General features: G+C 38.2%; 1 protein-coding gene across 5 annotated transcripts in view; it reads left to right on the forward strand.

Annotated features, from left to right (window-relative positions):
* The window catches only part of ZEB1 (zinc finger E-box binding homeobox 1), a 190,594-nt gene that overhangs the window by 140,630 nt on the left and 26,137 nt on the right, over positions 1–23,827 (forward strand). For 2 of the 5 annotated variants that reach the window (XM_032624697.1, XM_032624702.1), the window contains 2 exons: positions 4,127–4,189; positions 11,469–11,630. In XM_032624697.1, the coding sequence (XP_032480588.1) occupies positions 4,127–4,189; positions 11,469–11,630 (225 nt within the window). The remainder of the gene's footprint in view (positions 1–4,126; positions 4,190–11,468; positions 11,631–23,827) is intronic. The other 3 variants (XM_032624698.1, XM_032624699.1, XM_032624701.1) reach the window with 3 other exon arrangements.

Genomic DNA, 23,827 nt, shown 5'->3' on the forward strand with positions numbered 1-23,827 from the left:
ACAAAAGAGGGAAAAATGCATATTTCTCCCTTCTTTGAGCCCCTTCTTGCTCCCTGAGCCTAAAGTAGAGGGCTTTCTTAACACGCTCTTCCGTGCCTCAGTGTTGACGTCCAGCTTTTGGGCCTCCCTGAACCCAGGCCGGGGTGGGAGGGATCACTTCCAGCTCAGGGGCCCAGCCTTCCTCCCCTGCCTGCCTTCCTGCTGTGGTCACCTTCCAGAGGCTTCACACTGCCCCTGCCTGCATCCCCCCAAGTGCTTTAGTTGCATCCAGTGGGACACACAGGTGGTTTATCTCCATCTTAACCAAAGCTGACCCCAGGTGTATATTTCTTTTTACCATTATCTAAGTTAACAGGTATTCATGGGGGTTGTGAATTATATTTACTATGACATTGATGGGCAGTTATACCAAAAGTATATTAATTCATATGTAGAACCTAAAGGATATTAGAAGGGAAGATGGCACTGTCTGGAAAGGTTCTGAAAAAGTACATAATGAAACAAATGTTTCACCCCTAAATAAAGTTTGAATACTATACTAATACTAATACTAATACTATACTATACTATACTATACTAATACTATACTAATACTAAGACTATACTAATACTATACTATACTAATACTATACTATACTAATACTATACTAATACTATACTATACTATACCAATACTATACTATACTAATACTATACTATATTATACTATACTATACTAAACTTATACTATACTAATACTATACTATACTAATACTATACTGTACTAAACTATACTAATACTATACTATACTAATACTATACTATACTATACTATACTATACTGTATTATCGGCATTTGCTTTTTGGATAGTACTCCTGTAATAGGAACAGCGGGGTGGGGATAGCAGAGAGCAGGGTCAGGGAAGACTTACAAAATGAGAGACATGTGAACTGATCTTTAAAGAATCAGATTAGTAGAAGTTACTCAGATGAATGGGTAACAGCATTCTCGCAGAGAAAACAGCTTGAGAAGAAGCAGATATAAATGTGCATGGCATATGTGGATGTGTGTCATCAAGGAAGGGACAAAAGCAGGAAAGGAAAATCTGATTCATTTAGCCACTTACTGTGCCTTATTAGCCATTGCTACAAAGTGTTCCCACAGAAACATGTGAAATGGTTAGAAACACCCTGGTATGAATTTCAGAAATGCAAGGTTTAGTGTTAATGTGTTAAATGTGTTAATCAGTCCTGTACTTCGCACTATTCTATCTTGCCATTGATAGTAAGCTTCTGGGTTTTTAATTAAAATCAATTGCATTTGTCATTCTTACTTTTACTTGCTAGGACTTTCATCCTTTGGCAAAATGAACAAGTGCTGTCTATTTTGATCTAAATGTGTGCTATTTGCCTTTGACTTTTTTAAAACTAAGCTTTCAATTTTGAAATAATTATAGATTCACAAATAATTCAGTTTTAGATCTACAGATAATACAGAGAGCCTTTGTACCTTTTACCCAGTTTCCCCCAATGGTAACATCTTGTAAAACTGTAGTGCAGTATCATAACCAGGATATTAACACTGACATAGGTGAGATACAGAGCATTCCATCACCACAGGGCTCCCTACTTGCCTTCAGACAACCCACCCTCTCCTCCCCTCCAGCCCACCCTTAACCCCTGGTAACCACTAAGCTGTTCTCCATTTTTGTAATTTTGTCATTTCAGTAATGTCATGTAAGTGGAATCATACAGTATGTAACATTTTGGATTGGCTTTTTTCACTCTCCGTAATTTCTTGGAGATCCACTGAAGTTGTACGTATCAGTAGTCTGTTCCTTTTTGTTGCTGAGTAGTAGTTTATGACTTATTGCAGCTATATTTTACCCTTATTTAAAAAACTAAAGTCTTGTTACTTAGGAGTTTTTCCTTTATATATTTGCTTTGGAATTGAGACTAAAAGTCAAAGCCTCAGGAGCATTCTGGTTTTCCTTCCTAAGCTGCATTTAGGTGGGTCAATCATAATGTGTTGACATTATTAAGTCTTACAGGAGAGAAAGTCTTATGTACAAGTAGATTCAACTACTTTACCCCTCATATATTTCTTAAAACTAGAAGTAAGGTCAGAACACATGAGGGAGATCGCTGCCTGAGAAACATTCAGAACAGCCCCTGTTCCAGACACCCTCGTGCTGACCCCTGGACAGAGCAGTGGGCGGTGCGGGGGGCTGCCCCAGGTAGCAGTCTGCAGCAAGAGGAGTGTGCCCACCTTACAGCCCAGCATCAGCACCGTTTCTGTTTTCATTAGTTGACATGGTTTTAGTTATTGAACCAAAATTCCAGCCCCAGTAATGAGGGAAAGAATGGACACTTCCGGGTTTCGAATTGTGGTGAGTGTGGGACCAGATTCTGACATATGCTGCATGCTCGTCTAAGCAGCCTGGGTTCCAGCAGAAGGAATGAAGAAGTGAATGATTTAATTGAATCACACACAGTATTTAAATTAGCTATAATAGTAACTGTAGGTAGTCAAATCAATAAGGTCCAAAATAGCACTTTAAACTTTAATATCAACCTTCCACCTTAGCAAGTCATAGCTCTGCCTGCTTTGATCTTCATTTGAGGAGAAATAGAGAATGCGCATGTGCGGTAGTAAGTACCTGTATTACTATCATATAATTGCCCACTTGGCACACTGTTTATTTTAGCTCAAGTAGATGCTTTGGAGGAAGAGGAAAAAAAGACATTAGAGATTTTCAGACACTTACCAAATACTAGTGTTTATCCTACAGTATTGTTAGCACTTGACCAGGGATTTTTAAATTGTCATTTTGCTGATGGCAAATACAAAATGAGAATTCTTCGGCAGAAGTTAGTCTCCCCATAATCCACTTTAGACAGTGGTTTTTATGCTGATCTAGAGAGGTCTGTGCGTATTTTAACTGTTTTTCACATAATGATCGTCTTTAAGTAGTAACATAACAGTTAATGAGTACAGAAAATCCACTGAATAAATCCACCCGACAATCCAGGACACTTAAGGAAATACATGCTTTAATGTGAGCACATTTTACTTGATTAGTGCTCTATTTCTCAATTCAATGATCAAACTTAGGGGAAATCTAAATCAAGATTTTTGACTGACATATTCAATGGGATTGATTGGAGTGAAGATAACTACACAATGTTTTAATATGACTGTAAGTCTTCTGATCATAATTATGATATATACTCCGAAAGCAGTTTTTAACTTATCTTTTTGTGTGCACAGGTTCTTAATAAACTATTTAATGAATAAAATGTACCTAAATATATAAAGCAAACTTTCTGCTTGCCTAAATAATGTGCATATTTACTCTGATCTTATGAGTTCATTACAAACATATATAGGTGGCAGAGACAGATAATAGACAACTAAAATGTTTATTAGTACCTACACTGTTATCATTTATTACTACTTGTCAGTAGTTAGAATAATAAATACAGTGAAAGAAAAAGTATAGTCTACAGGTGTTTGCTCTGGGCACACTGCAGTTTGGTCCAGCCTGCTCTCTGGTTGTCCAGGACTCCGTCTCGTGAGAGGGGCCAAGGTGGAGTAGCAAGTAGGCTTTAGAGCCATTCAGACCTGCATGCAAGTTCCGCCTCCACCACCCAGTAACCGTGTGTCCTTAGGCAGGTTGTTTAACCTCTTAAAGCCTCATGTTTTGGTGGGATTTTTTAAACTTATAAGAAGGTAGTTATGAAGATGAAAGGAAATGAGTTGATAAGGCATCTAGTACAGTACCCAGTACATAGCAATTTGTGCTTCGGGAAGGAGATGCAAAAAGGAATCCTACAGCCTGTAGGTAGGTCTCCTCTCCTAAAAAAAAATGCTAAAATCCTAGTATGCTTATAATTCTAAGACATGTATGCGTTCAGAATTACATACACATCTTCACTTATTTCGCTTCACTAAAATATCTGAGTTTTGTAAAACTATCTGCTTAATTTCTTTAAAAAGCTTTTCCTTACTAGGAGATAATACTATACTTATAAAAGGGAAAAAATCCAAACCAAATATAATCTGAAAGTTTCCTTTTCAGATTTCTAGAAGTTAAAATGTTGGTGAGAGGTGGATCTATCTTAATGCTTTGTTCTTTAATTTTAGCAGGAAAGGAAGGACAAGAAATCCTGGGGCCTGAAGCTCGGGCAGATGAAGTGGGAGGTACAGGTAACTCTTGCCTTTTTCACGCACACTGTCGTCCTTGAACAAGGCCTTTTGTGTCACTGGTTTGTGCATCTGTGAGTCCTGAATTTAGTCTGTTTCCTACTCTTTATCTTGCCCCCTTTAAATGTTTAAGTACCGAGGCGTGTGGGACACTGTATGGAAAGTTAGCTGTTTACATTCTTTAAATACAGCGTAAGCTTACAGATTCATGTAACACAGGTTTCCATCCGTAAGGATGACAAGTATAATATACAGATAATCCCCAAAATAAGTATTTGAATGATAATTTAAACTTCTATCAAAATTTTTTACCATAGTTATAGAAATACAGATCTAACTATTTTGAGTTTCATTATTAGTTACCAGGATCTAACATTGAATTGCCCACAAGACAAAAAGCAAAGAGAGAAAAATAAGCAGAGATAATTGCTTATCCAGAAACCAGACTGAGAATCATGAATACTGATGAGTGAACATGTCACAGCAAACAAGAGAGTAAACATTTTTCTTGTAATTATTGTGATTGAAAAAGGCCAAAATGACGTTGAATTATAGTAAACAGGAAAATTGCTTCTAGGTTACTAAAAGTACATACTCTCTGAGACTTAAGGCTATTCCTCTGTAATGGATTCAAATCAGATTTAAGAAGCAAAAGAATAAGTGCAAGTCTTAAATCCAGATCTTACATATGATAAGAGTAGGCCCTTAATTATTGTGTCTCATAAGTCAGTCTTAGAATGTAAACTTCAAAAATAAATTCCAGATTATTAAAACATTTCCTCAAAATTCTGTACTTAAAAGTATTGTATAACTGTATTCTGTATATACAACCATAAATTAGATATTTCTGTCATATAGTTTTAATTAAATTTTGGTTTTTTCCTTTGGTTTAACGTTTATAGTTTTTTTTTCTTTGCAGCACATTTTAGGAGTATTCCACAGAGCCTTATAAATTACCTTGTGTTGTGTAAGATGAGTGTGTTTTATAGTAATGTGTCAAAAATAGATTTTCATCTATAATATAAGCATCAGCCCTCCCGTACTTGTCAGTTCTGTAAAACAAAGAGCAAGTCTTTGTACATTCCAAATTAACTAAATAATAATGGAATATGTGATAATTTATGGTGCCTGCAGCCAAAGATTTTGTATTCTGCCTTTAATATGGTTATGTTGAACTTGCATGAATAATGTATTCAGGTATGCTTGTTATCAAATATTTGTCAGGCTGACTTACACATTATATAAAATATTTAAACGAGGTATTTGTTATTAGTAACATAGTGTTAATGAACACAAAAGAATGCTGTTCATTACTCTTTTATTTCATGTTAAAATTTGATGACTTACATTACCAGAGTAATATAAGTTATTCTGTAAAAGATCGTTTGCCCTTTTAGGCAAAATGCCAGCAAAAAAGACATTTACAGCTCCAAGTTTACAGTATTTTACCTCGCAATTTGCTCTCCGCTACGGAAATGAATGAATTCTTTCAGTTTTAAGTACTGAGTAATACCTAATTTCCCTCCCCCCCCCGCCAAAACAGTCACATCTGGAAGATAGAGTCACTGTGTATCAGCCGGAGCTGCCACTGAAACACAGGACCCTCTGCCCCAAGACGATGAGTCCTGTGCATTATTTCCTTGGAACGTGGGGAGTTAGGAGTAGACAGACATTTAGTGAAACCCCGATAAGTGCAGTTTTCAGCAAAGAAGGATGGAAATTAGACGTTTGAGACTATTGAGCAGTTAAACTTTAAAATTATGTTTCGCCTTTGCTTTTGTTACTTCCTTGACTTCTAGGGAATAATGTGCTGACAGAGTCAACAAAAACCTGGCACAAAGGTCACCATCATTAGTTTAGAACTTTGTCAGCTTCTTTCTATAGCTGACTTCCTTCTGCAATTCCCGAAGTGAAGAGAACTGTGGTCTCAGCTTAGTATTCAGAGAGTGAAAAATCACCCAAAACATCCTTTGTTCTTCTGAGCATCGCTTTTTGTTTATATAGCTGATACTCGTGCAGAGTTTTAAAATTGGAGGATAAAGGTAGGCTACTTTATTCTGATGGGAGTGAAATACTGATGGCCACGTTAAAAACGTTATTTAGTCTTTACACTGAACATTTGTCTCTCTCTCCTTGCTTTCTCTAATTTGCAATGATAACCCTGTAATTCTGCACTTCGTCAAATGATTATAGTTCTATACTTTGACAATTAGCTCTGAGTTTTGTCACACCTGAAAGAAAACCAAATTATCATTATGTGTTTCTCTGTGTTTGCTCATCTCTTTAATGTTTAAACACGTAAGCTTATCAGTCTTAGGACGAGGAATTTTGCTTTATAACTGACCTTTTCACAACATGCACTTCCCAACGCTTTAAATTTTATGGGTAAAACTGTGGAATGTCTGGTCTTAGCTTGAAATTGGCTTGGTAAATGCAGGTTCGTGGAGACAGTGTACTTTAGTTGGAAAGACGCCAGAATTTGAAAGCAGACTCCTAATACTGAATCATCTGCTCCAATTTAATGTTCACCTTACCAGGACTGCTTTGAGGAAAATAGGTAACAATTATACAGCACTTACTGCGTGCCTGGTACAATACTAAGCACATACTGTAGTGACTCATTTAATTCTCGCAGCTACCCTAAGAGGTACTGCTGTTATTCTCCAGATGTTATACCATACAAATGGATCATGTATCACTTCCCAAGTTTCTGATGGACATATAAAATTCTTCATTTTAAGTGTAGGTACAGTCGATTGACCCTTGAACAACACGGGTTTGAACAGTGCAGGTCCACTTATGTGCAGGTTTTTTCCAATAGTAAATGCTGCAGTGCTGCCGTCTGGCCTTGGCTGAGTCCGGGGACGCAGACCCATGTATGCAGAGGGCCGACTCTAAGTTACACACGGACTTCGGACTGCATGGAGGGTCGGCACCAGTAACCTGCCCCGAGTTGTTCAAGGGTCAGCTGTGCTTACAGCCTAATCTCTGGCATATTAAAAATGACATTTCTAACACCACTCTTATATTTGAAATCCAAAGAAATGTAATACCATTCATTTTTAAAATATGAATAAGCTCTTCTTTAAGAGTCAGAAATGTTATATCATAATGTTTACCCCTTGAACTCATGTTTCCATTCTACGCAGCCCATAGAATTTGATGCTGACATAGTGTATATTTCCTGTTCAAAGATATTTTTGATCAACTCTCATTTCCTTGCAAGAAAAACATGTATGGAAATTGAAATCTAAGTTTCTCTTAAATTCCCAGGAACCATACGGCTCTTAAGATTAAAAAAAAGTTATGGATTGCTTTATCCTATGATTATTAGTCCTACATAGTTGATCACAGCATACATGACAAATTGTAATAAATATGGTTGACCCTTGAACAACATGGGGACTGGGTCGCCGACCCTCTGCCCAGTCAGAGTCCACACATAACTGAGAGTCAGTGGTCCCGTGTACGCAGCCTCTCTGTACACAGGACCCCTCCCTGTCCGCGGTTCCATATCCGTGGCCACAACCAACCATGGATGGTGTAGAACTATAGTATTTACTGTATTGAAAAAACCCAGTATAAGTGGACCTGTGCAGTTCAAACCTGTGTTGTTCAGGGGTCAACTACTTACTAAAGAAAAGTGTTACTGGAAATGACATTAAAGGAGCTGAAGTATTCTTCAATTAGCCCATATATCAGTAGTTTAATGTTGCTTATTCTAGAAGAAAAAGTGTTCAGCATTGTTTCCTTTTTATCTTTAGCACTGAGATAACCTTATTCTCATAAATAAAAAGGTGAAATACATTTTTGTTATAAACGATTTATTCGATTCTTTACATATTCAGATTTGCAAAGAATTATGGTTACCTATTAATAAAAATATTTTAATGTCTTGTCAACTGACAGTTCTATTAAATGCTCCTTCAGTTTTGTTGAAAGCAAACATGGAAAGCCACCTAATTTCCTAAAGGATTTGTTTCCCAGTCACCAGAATCATTCACTCCCTCATTTCCTGGGACATATGCCAAAAGGCTTTACCAATACTTACTTATCAAAGGACTAATGATATCTCTTTTGGCTTTTGTTACTTTTTTCCCCTCACTTTGAGGCACCTTGTTTAATGTATTCAGAAATGGTTGGAGATATTGAAATATTGCTAATTTTAGTACCTTCTGTCAGTACATTTTTAAATAAAAGTCCTTTTAACATGTGAATTAACTATATTTTGATCAATACCTTTGAGCTACAGACTTAGTTCATTCAATTTTTGGAAAATTTGTACCTAATAACCTTACTAGTAAAACCAGTTATCACTGTTGGACCAATCAGCCAAATCAGACTTTCTCTCAGAAAAAAAAAGGGTGTCTTCATTTTTCTAATTAAAATAAATGTGTCCATACACATTTTGAGGGATTTTATAAAATATTTTCTATGAAAAATATGTTACAAATAATGAGGAATATATAAAGTATAAATAAATACATCTTTAAAATAGATTATTCAATAATGAGATTATTTAGATCTAATATCGTTATGCTTTATAAAAATCTTGGTCTCCAAATGGGTACCTTTACAACTAGTGTGTAGATAAACTTATAACTTATTGAAGATGCAAGGTTTGTGTATAAAATACAGATTATGTATATAATTCTGAAAACCATATACTATTTAAAACCTCATCATACCATCATGTAGCATATATATAGTTACTAGGCTATAGAAAATATAAACATTTTAAAAGTGGAGACTATTTAACTGAAATAATTATTTTTAATATAATCTGATAAAAATATTTTTAAGTAACTTGTCAAATCTGTATTTCTGTATAGGAAATCACATAAAATATAAATTTCATTCATGAGTTTAATCTAGTTTAACTTGAAAATTTGAAGTTACATTGAAAAGACCTAATAACACAGACTTGCACTGCTTTAGTTATTCAGAAGTGCTTATTGTTCTAGATAATGACAGATCCTAGGAAGGGTTTTCGAGAACAGTCTTTGCTTTGCTCTCACCAGCCACCTGAAGAGCAGTGAATGTTTTAATAATAGGGAATGAAACAGGTGAGATCATTAAAGGAAAATTACTCTCACTCCCTCTGGATATATTATATAGCTGAGTTCCGAGCTTTGTAACTAGGGCCAAAATAATCCCCATTGCAGTTGCCACACTTTATCGCTGATAGAAATCCATGTAAACAGGAACTAGAGCGCTCTTCTGTTGCCCTGATTGACAAAGGAGGTTTTCCCCAGTCGGTGTTTTGAATCGTTTTCCTTCGGCAACCTGGAGGCTTTTTACACTCGAGGCAATGCAGTGTATTAACGTAAGGGATGGAGGGGGAGGGATCTGCCTCTTTGAAGTTAGAGCAAAGGACTGTGAAAAGCAGGGGTAGAAAGAAGAACCTTCAGGATTCTAGGAAGGACCGTGCATGGAAGCTGAGGATCCGGAAGTAGATTCCGTTTAAACCGACAGTACTGGCTTCCCTTTAAAAGAGCCTCCCCCCCTGCCCCCCGCCCCCACACACCACCGGATCCAGTAACCCTGGTTTGGTGACTCACAGGCGTCAACTAAAAACTACAGTTCTCAGTACAGTTACCATTGAACAACACAGGCCTTAGAGGCACCTGACCCTCCCCGCGGTGGAAAATCTGTAATTTACAGCCAGCCCTTGCAACACGAGGTTCCTCTGTGTCCACAGTTCCACATCCACGGATTCAACCAACCACAGTCATGTAGTACCATAGTATTTACTATTGAAATAATCCGAGTAGAAGTAGACCCACTCAGCTCAAACCCATGTTGTTCAGGGGTCAGCTGTGTATAGCAGATACTAAATAATTGATAGCTCTTGGCTGCATTTAAGAGGAGGAAAAAACGACTAGTCATCCTGATTACTATGTCATCGGCTCTGAGTCTGTAAATAGCAGCCACCCTGAAGAGTTGGGTTACCACTGCTGTGCAAGATTGCCTTGGTAACTGTCGAACGAAAGGACGCCCTTACGTTACCATTTTAATTTTTCTTCATTAATTTTTTTGGCTGTGCTGTGTCTTTGTTGCTGCACACGGGCTTTCTCTAGTTGAGGCGAGCGGGGGCTACTCTTCCTTGCGGCGTGTGGGCTTCTCACTGCGGTGGCTTCTCTTGTGGAGCACGGGCTCCAGGTGCGCGGGCTCAGTAGTTGTGGCTTGCAGGCTCTAGAGCGCGGGCTCAGTAGTTGTGGCTCACGGGCTCTAGAGCACAGGCTCAGTAGTTGTGGCTCATGGGCTTAGTTGCTCCGCGGCATGTGGGATCTTCCCGGACCAGGGCTCGAACCCGTGTCCCCTGCATTGGCAGGCGGGTTCTTAACCCCTGCACCACAAGGGAAGTCCCACCATTTTAAGCACCAGTTCAGTCTGCTACTTTATAAATTTAGAACTGAGTTCAGTCTGAAGTGTGTGAAGAGGTCAGCCACGAGACACTGGGGGGCCACCCTGACCCAGGACAGTTAGCAGCAGTGTGGAGCAGACCCTCCTCCGGGAGGAAAAGGACGGGAACCCCAGGATACCAGTCCCGCTCTGCAAACGCGGCAACGCTCTGGGCTGCCTTCTCCAAGTGAAGACGTGCCGTTATGCTCGGAACCTTCTGACTCAGGGAAAATGCCTCTCCTTCACCCCACAATTAACATTTACTGAGGAAGAAACACAGAAAGAATAGCCCTGCCTGTATCTGAATACCGGGGTAGATAGGAAGCAATTTTATCAATTGGATACTCTTTGACTCTTATTTGAAGTCTTTCCAACTGTAGGGAACTATTAAAGCTATTTTCTGAGAAATCACGTAACTGAACTGAACTTCAGAGCAGTTTGTTTATTCAGAGAATGGTTCAGATTTCAAGCACAACTCCAACTAAATATGAACAGTAGGTTGCTAGGAAGGACTGAGGTTTGAGAACTACATTTTTCTCTTTTCCTGTTTTCCTTGCTTTATCATTGATTCCAAAACTAAGGAGTCAGCCAACCCTCTCTGTGTCTTGTTCATCAGTAAAATGGAATAGAAGTACAACCCTAAAGCTTACAAGGGATATTGTGACAATGTCAAGACTTTTATAACATCTTAAACTTATGAAAACGGACTTCTTAATAGATTAGAACAGAACGAGTAAATTTTTAATGTTCTGTAAATATTTCCTGCAAATTCAAGAACAGTCATTTATTCTCTCAAGATAAACAATTTCTTATTTAGGAAAACTATGTAACAACTTGGTGGTGAAATTGGTTTTTATAGAGTATGCGTTTCTTTTAGTAAAAGATGATGAATGCGACTCAGATGCAGAAAATGAACAAAACCATGATCCTAACGTTGAAGAGTTCCTGCAGCAACAAGACACTGCAGTCATCTACCCCGAGGCGCCCGAGGAGGACCAGAGGCAGGGCACGCCGGAGGCCAGCGGGCACGATGAAAACGGTAACAAGCATCACGGCTGCTTTGTTCTCATCTCCAAAGGATTATTGCTTCCATTACTCTCTGTGGGAACCCACTCTACTAGAGGGAACATTTTTGAAAACCAAAACGTATTGCAGGTGGCTGTAGAGAGTGATCTCTTTAAGGAGTGGAGCATTGTCCGTGGTAACAGTACAGCATTCTGTCAGTGGCCTCTCGTGTATATAGTGTGGTGCCGCCACGTGTGAAATGCTTAGGGCAGTGCCTGGACATTGGTTTCCATTCACTTACATGGTAGCAAGTAGTAGAAATGGGAACTAGGATGACCCTTAGTGCCCTTTGATTATTCTCCACTGTTCTGGCAAGAAAAGCATGGCTGTCTGGTTCAAAACATACTAATTTGGAGACAGATGGTTTTCCTGTATCTACTTTGGTCCTCTCTGATATGAACAGCCAGTATATAAAGAGTGGTAAAATACAATAATAATGCGTTCATACTCTCCTGAAAAGAAATATTCTGCCTTCCATGCACTAGAAACAGATGAAAATACTCCTGTAAGAAATTTTACACAGTATCTGTACCAAGAACTAGGAAGATGCTTGGAATGTTTGAGGATATTTGAAGTATTAAGATCCTAAATCTGGTTTGGTTTTTCCAGGGTTCCCAGTTTAATGGATAGATTTAGCTTAATAGCCCAATAATCAACTTTTTAAAAGACTTTTTAGAGCAGTTTTATATTTAGAACAGAATTGTACAGAGGCGCAGAGATTTCCCGTACCCCTGCCCCCCATGGTCAGCATCACTCAGCAGAGCGGCACTTTTTTTTTTAACCAAGGATGAACCTACATTGACACATCATAATCACTCAAAGACCCTAATTTGCATTAGGGTTCACTCTTGGTGTTGTACGTTCTGTGGGTTTGGACAAATGTGCAGTGACAAGTATCCATCATTATAGTATCACACAGAGTATGTTCACTGCCCGAAAAGTCCTCTGTGCTCTGCCTATTCATCCTGCCCTCCTCCTTGCCCTGGCAACAACCACTGATGTTTTTATGCCTCCATAGTTTTGCCTTATCCAGGATGTCTTATAGCTGGAGTCATATAGTATATAGTCATATAGCCTTTTCAAATTGGCTTCTTTCACTTAGTTATGCATTTAACTTTCCTCTGTGTCTTTTCACGGATTGATAACTCGTTTCTTCTAAACGCTGAATGATATTCCATAGTCTGGATGTACTGCATTTTATTTATCCATTCACCTACTGTAGGACACCTTGGTTGCTTCCAAGTTTTGGCAATGATGAATGAAGCTGCTGTAAGCATTCATGCACAGATTTTGGTCTGGAAATAAGTTTTCAGCTCCTTTGGGTAAATACCAAGGTGCACAACTGCTGGATTATGTGATAAGAGTATGTTTAGTTCTAGAGGAAACTGTCAAACTATCATCCAGAGTGGCTGCACCACTTTTCATTCCCCCAGCAATGAGGAGAGTTCCTGTTGCTCCACATCATGGCCAATGTTTCACGTGCTCAGTGTTCCCGATTTTGGCCATTCTAACAGTGTGTAGTGGTATCTTGCCGTTTTAGTTTGTATTTCCCTAGTGAAATATTATGTGCAGCATCTTTTCACACTTAGTTGTCATCTGTATATCTTCTTTGATGAGGTGACAAAGTCCTTGGCCCATTTTTTTTAAATTTTTTAACTTTATATTGGAGTTAGTTGATTTACAATGTTGTGTTAGCTTCAGGTGCACAGCAAAGTTATTTAGTTCTACATATACATATCTATCCTTTTTCAGATTCTTTTCCCATGTAGGTCATTGCAGAGTATTGAGTAGAGTCCGCTGTGCCATGCAGTAGGTCCTTATTAGTTATCTGTCTTATATACAGTAGTGTGTATATGTCAATCCCAATCTCCTCATGTATCGCGCCCCCGCCTTTCCCCTTTTGGTAACTGTAAGTTTGTTTTCAAAGTCTGTGAGTCTGTTTCTGTTTTGTAAATAAGTTCATTTGTACTATTTTTTAGATTCCACATATAAATGATACCCTTTGATATTTATCTTTCTCTGTCTAACTTACTTAGTATGATAATCTCTAGATCCATCCATGTTGCTGCAAATGGCATTATTGCATTCTTTTTAATGGCTAATATTCCATTGTGTATATATACCTATATATATACACCACATCATCTTTATCCATTCCTCTGTCAATGGACACTTAGGTTGCTTCCATGTCCTGGCTCTTGTAAATAGTGCTGCAGTGAACATTGGGGTGCATGTACCTTTTTGAAGTCTGATTTTCTCTGGATATATGCCCAGGAGATGGATCGCTGAATCATATGGTAGCTCTATTTTTAGTTTTTTAAGGAACCTCCATACTGTTCTCCATAGTGGTTGTATCAGTTTACATTCCCACCAACAGTGCAAGAGGGTTCCCTTTTCTCCACATCCTCTCCAGCATTGATTGATTGTAGATTTTTTGATGACGGCCATTCTGAACAGTGATACCTCACTGTAGTTTTGATTCTCATTTCTCTAATAATTAGTGATGTGGAGCATCTTTTCATGTGCTTTTTGGCCATCTGTATATCTTCTTTGAAAGATAAACAAAATAGATAAACATACATTTGTAAATTTGGAGAAATATACATTTCTCCAAATTTAAATATATATTTGGAGAAATGTATATTTAGATCTGCCCATTTTTGGATTGGGTTGTTTGTTTTTTCGATATTGAGCTGCATGAGCTGTTTGTATGTTTTGGAGATTAAACCCTTGTCGTTCGCTTCATTTGCAAATATTTTCTCCCATTCTGTGGGTTGTCTTCATTTTCTTTATGGTTTCCTTTGCTGTGCAAAAGCTTTTAAGTTTAATTAGGTCCCATTTGTTTAGGAGGTGGATCCAAAAAGGTATTACTGCAATTTATGTCAAACAATGTTCTGCCTATGTTTTCCTCTAAGAGATTTATAGTATCCAGTCTTACATTTAGGTCTTTAATGAATTTTGAGTTTATTTTTGTGTATGCCGTTAGAGAATGTTCTAATTTCATGCTTCTACACGTAGCTCTCCACTTTTCCCAGCACCATTTATTAAAGAGACTGTCTTTTCTCCATTGTATATTCTTGCCTCCTTTGTTGTAGATTGACCATAGGGGTGTGGGTTTATTTCTGGGCTTTCTATCCTGTTCCATTTATCTGTATTTCTGTCTTTGTGCCAGTACCATACTGTTTTGCTGACTGTAGCTTTATAGTATAGTCTGAAGTCAGTCAGCCTGATTCCTCCAGCAGCTCTGTTTTTCTTTCCCAAGATTCCTTTGGCTATTCAGGGTCTTTTGTGTTTCCATACAGATTTTAAGGTTTTTGTTCTAGATCTGCAGAAAATGCCATTAGTTATTTGATCGGGATTGCATTGAATCTGTAGATTGCCTTGGGTATAGTATAGTCATTTTGACAATATTGATTCTTCCAATCCAAGAATATGGTATATCTTTCCATCTGTTTGTGTCATCTTCGATTTCTTTCATCAGCATCTTATAGTTTTCCGCATACGGGTCTTTTGCCTCCTTGGGTAGGTTTATTCCTAGGTATTTTATTCTTTTTTCATGCACTGATAAATGGTATTGTTTCCTTAATTTCTCTTTCTGATCTTTCGTTGTTAGTGTATAGGAATGCAACAGGTTTCTCTGCATTAATTTTGTGTCCTGCAACTTTACTGAATCCATTGACAAGCTCCAGTAGTTTTCTGGTAGCATCTTTAGGATTTTTTATGTATAGTATCATGTCATCTGCAAACAGTGACAGTTTTACTTCTTCCTTTCCAACTTGGATTCCTGCTATTTTTTTTCTTCTCTGATTTCTATGGCTAAGACTTCCAAAACTATGTTGAATAGAAGTGGCGAGAGTGGACATCCTTGTCTTGTTCCTGATCTTAGAAGAAATGCTTTCTGCTTTTCACCACTGAGTATAATGTTAGCTGTGGGTTTGTCATATATGGCCTTTATTATGTTGAGGTATATTCCCTCTATGCCCACTTTCTGGAGAGTTTTTATCTTAAGTGGGTGTTGAAATTTTGCCAAAAGATTTTTCTATTGAGATGATCATATGGTTTTTTCCCTTCAATTTGTTAATGTGGTGTATCACACTGAATAATTGTGGGTACTGAAAAATCCTTGCATCCCTGGGATAAATCCCACTTGATCATGGTGCATGATCCTTTTAATGTGTTGTTGGATTCTGTTTGCCAGTATTTTTTTTGTTGAGGATTTTTGCATCTATGTTCATCATGAGATTGGCCTGTAATTTTCTTTTCTTGTGGTATCTTTGTCTGGTTTTGGTATCACGGTGATGTTGACCTCATAGAATGAATTTTGGAGTGTTCCTTCGTCTGCAATTTTTTGAAACAGTTTCAGAAGGATAGGTGTTAACTCTTCTCTAAATGTTTGATAGAATTCCCCTGTGAAGCTATCTGGTCCTGGACTTTTGTTTATTGGGAATTTTTTAATCACAGTTTCAGTTTCAGTGCTTGTGATTATTGTTCATATTTTTAATTTCTTCCTTGTTCATTTTTGGGAGATTGTACCTTTCTAAGAATTTGTCCATTTCTTCTAGGTTGTCCATTATATTGGCATATAGTTGCTTGTAGTAGTCTCTTAAGATCCTCTGTATTTCTGTGGTGTGTCCATTGTAACTTCTCCTTTTTCATTTCTAATTTTATTGATTTGAGCCCTCTCCCTTTTTTTCTCGATGAGTCTGTCTAAAGGTTTATCTGTTTATCTTTTCAAAGAGCCAGCTTTTAGTTTCATTGATCTTTTCTAATGTTTTCTTTGTCTCTATTTCATTTATTTCTGCTCTGATCTTTATGATTTCTTTCCTCCTGCTAACTTTGGGGGTTTTTTTGTTCTTATTTCTCTAGTTGCTTTAGGTGTAAGGTTAGGTTGTTTATTTGGGATTTTTCTTGTTTCCTGAGGTAAGACTGTATTGCTATAAACTTCCCTCTTTAGAACCGCTTTTGCTGCACCCCATAGGTTTTGGATCTATCTATAAGTAGATTCTTGGTTTGCGGTTACCATGAGGTTTTGATACAGCAGTCTATATATGTATATACAAGATTGTTTTAAGTTGCTGGTCTCTTAATTTCAAATGCATTTCCAAATATCCTGCATTGTACTCTCATCTTCTCATGATTGCTGGTTTTGATAGCATGTTTGTGAGTGGATGATTTCCTACCTTTACTGTATATTTGCCTTGACCAGTCAGCTTTCACGTTCATACTTTTCTTGTTTTCTCTCATGGGCTTTTCTTTTCTGCCTAGAGCAGTTTCTTTAGCATTTGTTGTAAAGCTGGTTTGGTGGTGCCATATTCTGTTAGCTTTTGCTTGTCTGTAAAGCTTTTGATTTCTCCATCGAATCTGAACAAGAGCCTTGCTGAGTATTCTTGGTTGTAGGTTTTTCCCTTCCACCACTTAAATATATCCTGCCACTCCATTCTGGCCTGCAGAGTTTCTGCTGAAATACCAGCTGATAACCTTATGGGGATTCCCTTGTATGTTATTTGTCGCTTTTCCCTTGTTGCTTTTGATATTTTATCTTTATCTTTCATTTTTGTCAAGTTGATTAACATGCCTCTGCATATTCCTCCTTGGGTTTATCCCTTATGGGACTCTGCACTTCCTGGACTTAGGTGGCTGTTTCCTTTCCCATGTTAAGGAAGTTTTCAACTATTATCTCTTCAAATACTTTCTCAGGCCCTTTGTCTCTCTCTTCTCCTTCTAGGACCCCTATATTGCAAATGTTGGTGCGTTTAGTGTTGTCCCAGAGGTCTCTTAGGCAGTCTTCATTTCTTTTCATTCTTTTTTCTTTATTCTGTTCTGCAGCAGTGATTTCCACCATTCTGTCTTCAGCTCACGTATCCATCCTTCTGCATCATTTATTCTGCTATTGATTCTTTCTGGTATATTTGTCATTTCATTTATTGTATTATTCAACTCTGTTTTTTAAATCTTCTAGCTCTTTGTTAAACATTTCTTGTATCTTCTTGGTCTGTGCCTCCATTCTTTTTCTGAGATCTTGGATCATCTTTACTATCATTACTGTGAATCTGTTTTCAGGTAGACTGTCTATCACTTCATGTAATTATTCTTTTGGGGTTTTATTTTGTTCCTTCATCTGGAACGTATTCCTCTGCCATCTCATTTTGTCTCACTTTCCGTGTTTGAGGTCCCACAGACCGCAGGATTGTAGTTCCTCTTGGTTCTGGTGTCTGCCCCCTGGTGAGTGAGGCTGGTCATGGGGCTTGTGCAGGCTTCCTGGTGGGAGGGACTGGTGCCTGCCCACTGGTGGGTGGAGCTGGGTCTTGTCCCTCTGGTAGCAGGGCCGTGTCAAGTAGTGTGTTTAGAGGTGGCTGTGGCTCAGGATGACTTTAGGCAGCCCGTCTGCTGATGGGTGGGGCTGTGTTCCCACCCTGAAGGTTGTTTGGCCTGAGGCGTGCCAGCACTGGAACCTAAGGGCTGTTGGGTGGGGCCAGGTCTTGGTGTCAAAATGGTGGCCTCCAGGACAGCTCATGCCAATGAGTACCCCCCAGTACTTCTGCCACCAGTGTCCTTTTACCCACAGTGAGCCACAGCCATCCCTCACCTCCCCAGCAGACCCCTCCAAGACCAGCAGGTAGGTCTCGCCCAGGGTCCTATGAAGTCACTACTCTTTCCCATGTCCCGGCTCACGTGAGACCTTATTTGTGCCCTCCAAGAGTGGTGCTTCTGTTTCCCCAGACCTGTGGAGTTCCTGCAGTCAAGCCCCACTGGACTTAAAAGCCAAATGCTCTGGGGGCTTCTCGTACCAATGCAAGACCTCCAGACTGGGGAGCCTGACGTGGGGCTCAGAACTCTCACTCCTGTGAGAGAACCTCTGTGATATAGTTATTTTCTAGTTTGTGGGTCAAACTAGAAAATAATTAGCATGGGGTCTGATTGTATTGCGAATGTGCCCCTTCTACCATCTCGTTGTGGCTTTGTCTTTGGGAGTAGAATTATCTTTACTGGTAGGTTCCGGCCCTTTTTTGTTGATGGTTGTTTAGCAGTTAGTTGTGATTCTTCTGTCTTCGTGAGAGGAGGTGAGCTCAGGTCCTTCTACTCCACCACCTTGTCCTCCAGGTTTACTTTAATCTCAAGTATGTATTCTTGAACTCAGTAGTTCCAGTGGTGATTTCCTGATTCTCCGTCATGAAGTTGGAGGAGGAAGAGGGCTATGATTTGGCCCATTTTTTAAATTAAATTATTTGATTTCTTAGCAGTGAGTTTTAAGAATTCTTTGTGTATTTTGGATACTAGTCCTTTTTCAGATGTGTCATTTGAAAGTAGTTTTCCCAGTCCATGGCTTATCTTCTAATTCTCTTCTAGTCCTCTTGTTATTGTCTTTCATGGAACAGAACTTTTTCATTTAATGAAGTCCAGCATATCAAGTATCTCTTTCATGGCTCATGCCTTTGGTATCTAAACTGGCATGACCATACCCAAGGTCACATAGGTTTTCTTCTGTTGTTGTCTGTGATCCATTTTGAGTTTTGTAAAGGGTGTAAGGTCTGTGTTTACATTTTTTTTTTTTTTTTTTTTTTTTGGTATGTGGATGTCCAGTTGCCTTTGCTTTTTGGGCTGTCTGTTCTGTTCCACTGACCCATTTGTCTGTTCTCTCGCCAACACCACACTTTCCTGATTATTATAGCTGCATAGTAAGCCTTGAAGTCAGATAGTGTTGGTCTCCCAACATTATTCTTCACCTTCAACGTTATGTTGCCTCTTCTGGGTCTCTCGCCTCTCTGTGTAAACTTAGAATGTCTGTCATTATCCATAAAATAACTTGATTGGGATTACATTGACTCTGTAGACCTAGTTGGGGAGAACTGACATCTTGACAATGTTGAGTCAATGTTGAGTATCCATAAACATGGAATATCTCTCCATTTATTTAGTTCTTTGATTTTATTCATCAGACTTTTGTAGTTTTCCTCAAATAAATCTTATACATAATTTGTTAGATTTATGCCTGAGTATTTTTGGTGCTAGTGTAAATGGTGTTGTATCAATCAACTTTTAAATTTTTGAAGGAAATCGGGAAGGATGGTACAGAAAACAAAACAGATTCCATTGTGAAGAGTCACCTGTACCTTCCTTAAATCAGGAATCAGCTTGCAAAAGAGCAGAAAGAGAAGTTTCACTCCAGAATAGATAGGATTTCTGTAACTAATTTGGTGACAAAGGAAAAAGAAGTAGGGTACTCTAGGAATTGTTTCCTGCAGTGTGGCAAAAGGACACGTTTCTGAAAACTATAAGTAATTACCCCTGGGGACACTGCATTTCAGCTTAAAGATATGCGTTCTGTTGATCTGTTTGCATATTTGCAGAGTCCGTAGTTATAGGCATTATAATCCTGTCGGGCCTTAGTTTTCTACTTTTGTTTCTTGGTTGTTTTTTTTTTCTCTTAAAGAAAATGTGTTAACATTTCACCTGAAGCAGCAGTAGCTTACCATAGATATGAAAGGGAAATAGAACATTTTAAATGCAGATGTGTATAACAGTGTAAAATTTTTATGTAACAGAGGATTTCAGAAAGTATCAGTGAAAGAAAATAATGAAAACTAAAGAAACGTTCCATTGCATAGATCAAATAAGGTTAAATTTGTAAAGTCCATTGTTACAAATCAATGCAGTAAATAAAATCCCATAAAAATTGAGGCCTTAACTGTTCTGAATTAGTAAAAACATTTTTTGTTTTCTTTGTCTAATTATTATTCAATATGTTTTTAATTCAGGAATTCATTACTTTTAGGTACATAATCTAATTTAACTGCTAATACAGTATTTCACAGATTTTCTATCACACCAGCAACATCTGTTTACATAGAAAAAGTGATGATCTTCAGAAGCACTTAGGTTTTTAGTGTTTTAATAGATTAACCATACCGTCTGCATGTCATAAGTTGTAAACAGGGAAACTTCAACAGATGGATTTATCACAAATTCTGGTTCAGTGGGGAACAAATCAGGAAATTTTTCACAGGTTTTATATCAGTCTGCCTACTAAAGGAATTTTAAGATACAGAAATTTTAAATGTTTTTTAAATAAGTGTATATGCATGGTCACAGATACATAAAGAAATTATGGTTCAAAAAATGGTCAGGTATAGGTTGGATTTTTTAGTAGTATTGAATTGCTACCATAAGTTTATTATAGGAATTCTAAAAAGAAACATTTTTTTCCTTACATGACAAGTCTTCATTGCTAAAAAGTGAGTTTTTAAAAAATAATATTCCAGTATTTTTTAAAACAGAAACAAAAATTCTAACTTTTAAACCTGTTCATTCTATAACTTATGAGGTCAAATATTTAGATTTTTTTCATTGTTTTATGCAATTGGCCTAAAAGAATAAATTCATATCTCATATGTGTGAGAACATTCAATAGACACTGATTTATGAAAAGAACTTGCTACTTGAATATGAGAAACTTGTCATTTTATGGATATTTTGTTTACTGATTGGAAGGATTAATGAAGGTAAAGAAGAAAATAGAATGTAATGCAAGCAGACCGCTTATGACCCAGGAGTACAAGGAGCTTGAATCATGAAATCACACTGTGACTGTGGTACTGATGACCAAACACCTGACTCTGACGTTAGCCGCTGAGACGAGTAGGATAGACAGTCTGGCAAGGAGAGTGTCCCGAATGTTGATTTCCCACTTGTCTGTACACATAGGAAATTGATACTAGACAAAATATAACTTGATTTCCCCCCCCAAAATGTCCTCATGTGGCTACTCTAGTCCCCATAGAAGGGGGGGTCATGCCAGAGTCATCACTAAGAGAAAAAAACTCTAGTTCCAGGTGACTTGCGAACTGCTAACAAACAAACAAACAAAAAAAACAGCATAAACCATGGGGGTCTTGGTTGTTTGATTTTATTTGTATATTTGATACATATTTCAGTGTATTTAGCTGTGTAGTGTCAGGTGCTCAGCTTATTATTTGCAGGCCTGCCCTTAAGCAAGACATTTAATTTACATAGACTTGAATTTCAATAATGGGGCCACATGTTTATGAAGCATTTGGAGAATGTTCCAAAATTTTCTTTGGTGGTCTTTTTCTGTAAGAAATCCAAAATGAAGGTAAGATGATATTTACAATAAGCTGTCACTTAGGAACTTATTTCTTTGAAGAAATACATCAAATATGGAAATCTACTCTTAGTTAAATATTAATTGGCCAAAGAAGTATTACATTTTTAGGATTGGCAGGCTTAGATGGTTCCATATATAAGAAATATCTAGTTCACTCCGCAAACTACAGTTCATCCATAATGCCCTTATTTTCTGAAAGCTATCGGAATAGTCATCCAGCTAAAACTATACAGAAAATGTGCTGGTGTGTTTCAGGAGGAAAAAGAACATGAAGAGCTGGGGGCGTCTCAATGGGCCAGGCCTGGTCTGGCCCCCACTGCTCCTCTCAGTACCCACTCTTCTGGTCTGAACTCGGGCACAGGGCCACACCTACCTGCAAGGAAGTCTTAGAAACATAGTCCGTGTGCTGCTTACTCTCCAAGGACTATAACTAGAGTGTCGTTTTTCTCTAATTAACCGTGAAAACGAAGAGAAGAAATATGTTTTAGTGAAAAAGTCACACAGCACGCGTTTGACTTCTGACTTCGTCATTTACCGGCTGTGTGATTTGGAAGTTATTTAGCCTTTTCTGGGCCTCTTGTTGTCTCTTTATAAAACAGAGGGGGAGATCAGTGTGTTGTTCTGAGGATCAAATACAAAGCATAATGTCTGGTACATAACAGAGGGCCTTGGTGGTAGCTTTGGTAATTTATAACATCTTTATTGGAGTATAATTGCTTTACAGTGGTGTATTAGTTTCTGCTGTATAACAAAGTGAATCAGCTATACATATACCCATGTTCCCATATCTCCTCCCTCTTGCGTCTCCCTCCCACCCTACCTATCCCACCCCTCGAGGTGGACACAAAGCACCGAGCTGGTCTCCCTGTGCTATGCGGCTGCTTCCCACTAGCTATCTACCTTACATTTGGTAGTGTATATATGTTGATGCCACTCTCTCATGTTGTCCCACCCAGCTTACCCTTCCTCCTCCCTGTGTCCTCAAGTCCCTTCTCTACATCTGCATCTTTATTCCTGTACTTGTACTTGTTTTTCTCTTTCCGACTCATTTCACTCTGTTTGACAGACTCTAGGTCCATCCACCTCACTACAAATAACTCAGTTTCATCTTTTATGGCTGAGTAGTATTCCATTGTATGTATGTGCCACATCTTCTTCATCCATTCATCTGTCGATGGACACTGAGATTAGTGCTTCCATGTCCTGGTTATTGTAAATAGTGCTGCAATGAACATGTACGTAGTACATGACTCTTTGAATTATGATTTTCTCAGGGTATATGCCCAGTAGTGGGATTGCTGGCTCATATGGTAGTTCTATTTTTAGTTTTTTAAGGAACCTCCATAATGTTCTCCATAGTGGCTGTATCAATATACCTTCCCACCAACAGTACAGGAGTGTTCCCTTTTCTCCACACCCTCTCCAACATTTATTATTGGTAGATTTTTTGATGATGGCCGTTCTGACTGGTGTGAGGTGATACCTCATTGTAGTTTTGATTTGCATTTCTCTAGTAATTAGTGATGTTGAGCATCCTTTCACGTGTTTGTTGGCAATCTGTGTATCTTCTTTGGAGAAATGTCTGTTTAGGTCTTCTGCCCATTTTTGGATTGGGCTGTTTGTTTTTTTGAAATTGAGCTGCATGAGCTGCTTGTAAATGTTGGAGGTTAATCCTTCGTCAATTGCTTCATTTACAAATATTTTCTCCCATTCTGAGGGTTGTCTTTTCGTCTTATGGTTTCCTTTGCTGTGCAAGTTTTAAGTTTCATTAGGTCCCATTTGTTTATTTTTGTTTTAATTTCCACTTCTCCAGGAGGTGTGTCAAAAAGGATCTTGCTGTGATTTATATCATATAGTGTTCTGCCTATGTTTTCCTCTAAGAGTTTTATAGTGTCTGGCCTTACAATCTTTAATCCATTTTGAGTTTATTTTTGTGTATGGTGTTAGGAAGTGTTCTAATTTCATTCTTTCACATGTAGCTATCCAGTTTTCCCAGCACCACTTTATTGAAGAGGCTGTCTTTTCCCCATTGTATTCTTGGTTCCTTT

This window comes from Phocoena sinus, chromosome 2, assembly GCF_008692025.1.
Source record: "Phocoena sinus isolate mPhoSin1 chromosome 2, mPhoSin1.pri, whole genome shotgun sequence".
NCBI lineage: Eukaryota > Metazoa > Chordata > Mammalia > Artiodactyla > Phocoenidae > Phocoena > Phocoena sinus.